This window comes from Colobus angolensis, unplaced genomic scaffold, assembly GCF_000951035.1.
Source record: "Colobus angolensis palliatus isolate OR3802 unplaced genomic scaffold, Cang.pa_1.0 Scaffold443, whole genome shotgun sequence".
In the NCBI taxonomy this organism is placed as follows: Eukaryota; Metazoa; Chordata; class Mammalia; order Primates; family Cercopithecidae; genus Colobus; species Colobus angolensis.
Window position 1 is genome coordinate 14121 of NW_012117855.1, and position 1903 is coordinate 16023.

General features: G+C 33.1%; 1 protein-coding gene across 1 annotated transcript in view; it reads left to right on the top strand.

The window, feature by feature from the left end:
- The window catches only part of MEIOB (meiosis specific with OB domains), a 22827-nt gene that overhangs the window by 946 nt on the left and 19978 nt on the right, over positions 1 to 1903 (top strand). Inside the window, exon 2 of the mRNA XM_011957494.1 lies at positions 1653 to 1710. Within this exon, the coding sequence (XP_011812884.1) occupies positions 1653 to 1710 (58 nt within the window). The remainder of the gene's footprint in view (positions 1 to 1652; positions 1711 to 1903) is intronic.

The window sequence follows — 1903 nt, forward strand, 5'->3', positions numbered from 1 at the left end:
AAAAAAAAAAAAAAAAAAAAAATTAAACCATTTGGTTCAGCGGTAGCAGTTTTCTAACCTAATTATCCAAGTTATGGTCTAAGTATTTGACATTATGCTGCTTTTATGATACAAGGTTTATAACAGGTGTGTTTTCTGAAATTATTATGTGAAAATTGACTTTTGGAGTAGAAGTTATAGGGGAATTCAATGATTTTGAATACACCTCAACTGTTACTTATTTAAAAAAAACTGGATGGAATCATCTTATAAATTAAAGAACTTATTGTAAAGCAACTGCCACTCACCCTTACCTTCCCTGCCCCTGAGCAGTCACTATTTATATTTTGCTTTTGCAAACTAGATTTCTTACAATGGAATACATCTACATATAACTTTAAGAATTTAAAATTTATAAATATTAAAAAAGAACAATTGTTGTTATAGTTTTTCTTGAGAGGTAAACTATTTGCTAATAATGGTCTCTTCAGATAGAAAGTTTTACTCAACATTTCCATTAGTTGGATTTTCCAACAAAATTCAGTGAGATCTGCATATATAAGGAATTGAAGAAATAATACCAATGTGTCTAAATAAGCAATAAGGCTAGCTGATAGCTCAGCTAGAATGTAGGAGTCTTAAAAGCCTGATTGTAATGTAAATGTCACAGATTATTGTAAGGTTAAAATCAGTTGCTGCAATTAGCAAAATAAGTTTAGTTTTTTCCTTTCAGAAAAGGTATTCATTTTTATTTTTTATTTATTTATTTTTATTTTTATTTATTTATTTATTTTGAGATGGAGTCCTGCTCTGTTGCCTGGGCTGAAGTGAAATAGTAGGATCTCAGCTCATTGCAGTCTCTGCCTCCCGGATTCAAGCGATTCTCCTGCCTCAGCTCGCGAGTAGCTGGGATTACAGGCACCCACCACCATACCCAGCTAATTTTTTGTATTTTTAGTAGATACGGGGTTTCACCATGTTGGTCAGACTGGTCTCGAACTCATGACCTCAGGTGACCCACCCGCCTCTGCCTCCCAAAGTGCTGGAATTACAGGTGTGAGCCACCACACCCGGCCCATTTTTATTTCTTAAAATGCATTTAAAATTTTTCTTTGGTAGTCACTAAAGAGAACATTAAACGTTTTAAGGAGATGTTAATATCTCTGAGGTTTAAGATCTAGGACTTTAGGATTTAGATTTATTAGTGGCAAAATACAAGTTTTGTTACAGTCTAATTTATATTACTGTCCAGCATGTTTGGATTAAGAAGCTAAGCGATTTTATGTGGATTGTTAGAAAACCCTGTATAAAGGAAAGCTTTGAAGACCATGGCAAATTAAATTGCATTATACATGTGCTTTGGATAAATTCAATAAGGATTGATAGCATAGGGCAGTTATTGTGCTCCATCTAGTGATTGAAAATAAAATAGAAATATCCTAAGGATTAAATGATTATATTTATAATAGTAGTTAACTTTTGGATTACTTTGTACTATTCCTTGTGGAATTGAACATTTGTGAACTTCTTTTAGATGTTTGCATGGAATAAATACATTTAAATGTTCCAAGTCAGAAATGTTTGTTAGAGCCAGTAAAGTATAACAAACCCATGAAATTTACCATGTACATCTGTGTTTAATATTGGTCTTCTGTAACCTTTTTGTTTTTCAGAAAGTAATCGGTGTAGTTATTGGGAAAACAGATGTCAAAGGCTTTCCAGACAGAAAAAGCTGAGTTCTATTTAACTCTTTGCTTCATTTTTCATCAGCGTTGGCTTATGACTACAACAAAGTATATTTAAGTGATTAATTTTTCTATGCCTGTTTAACTCCTTAAGAGCAATGGTCATGCTCTCTATTGGATGGTCAAGTACCTGATTCAAGGCTCTCTCTTTCCCTCCCTCCCACATTTTCTCTCTCTCT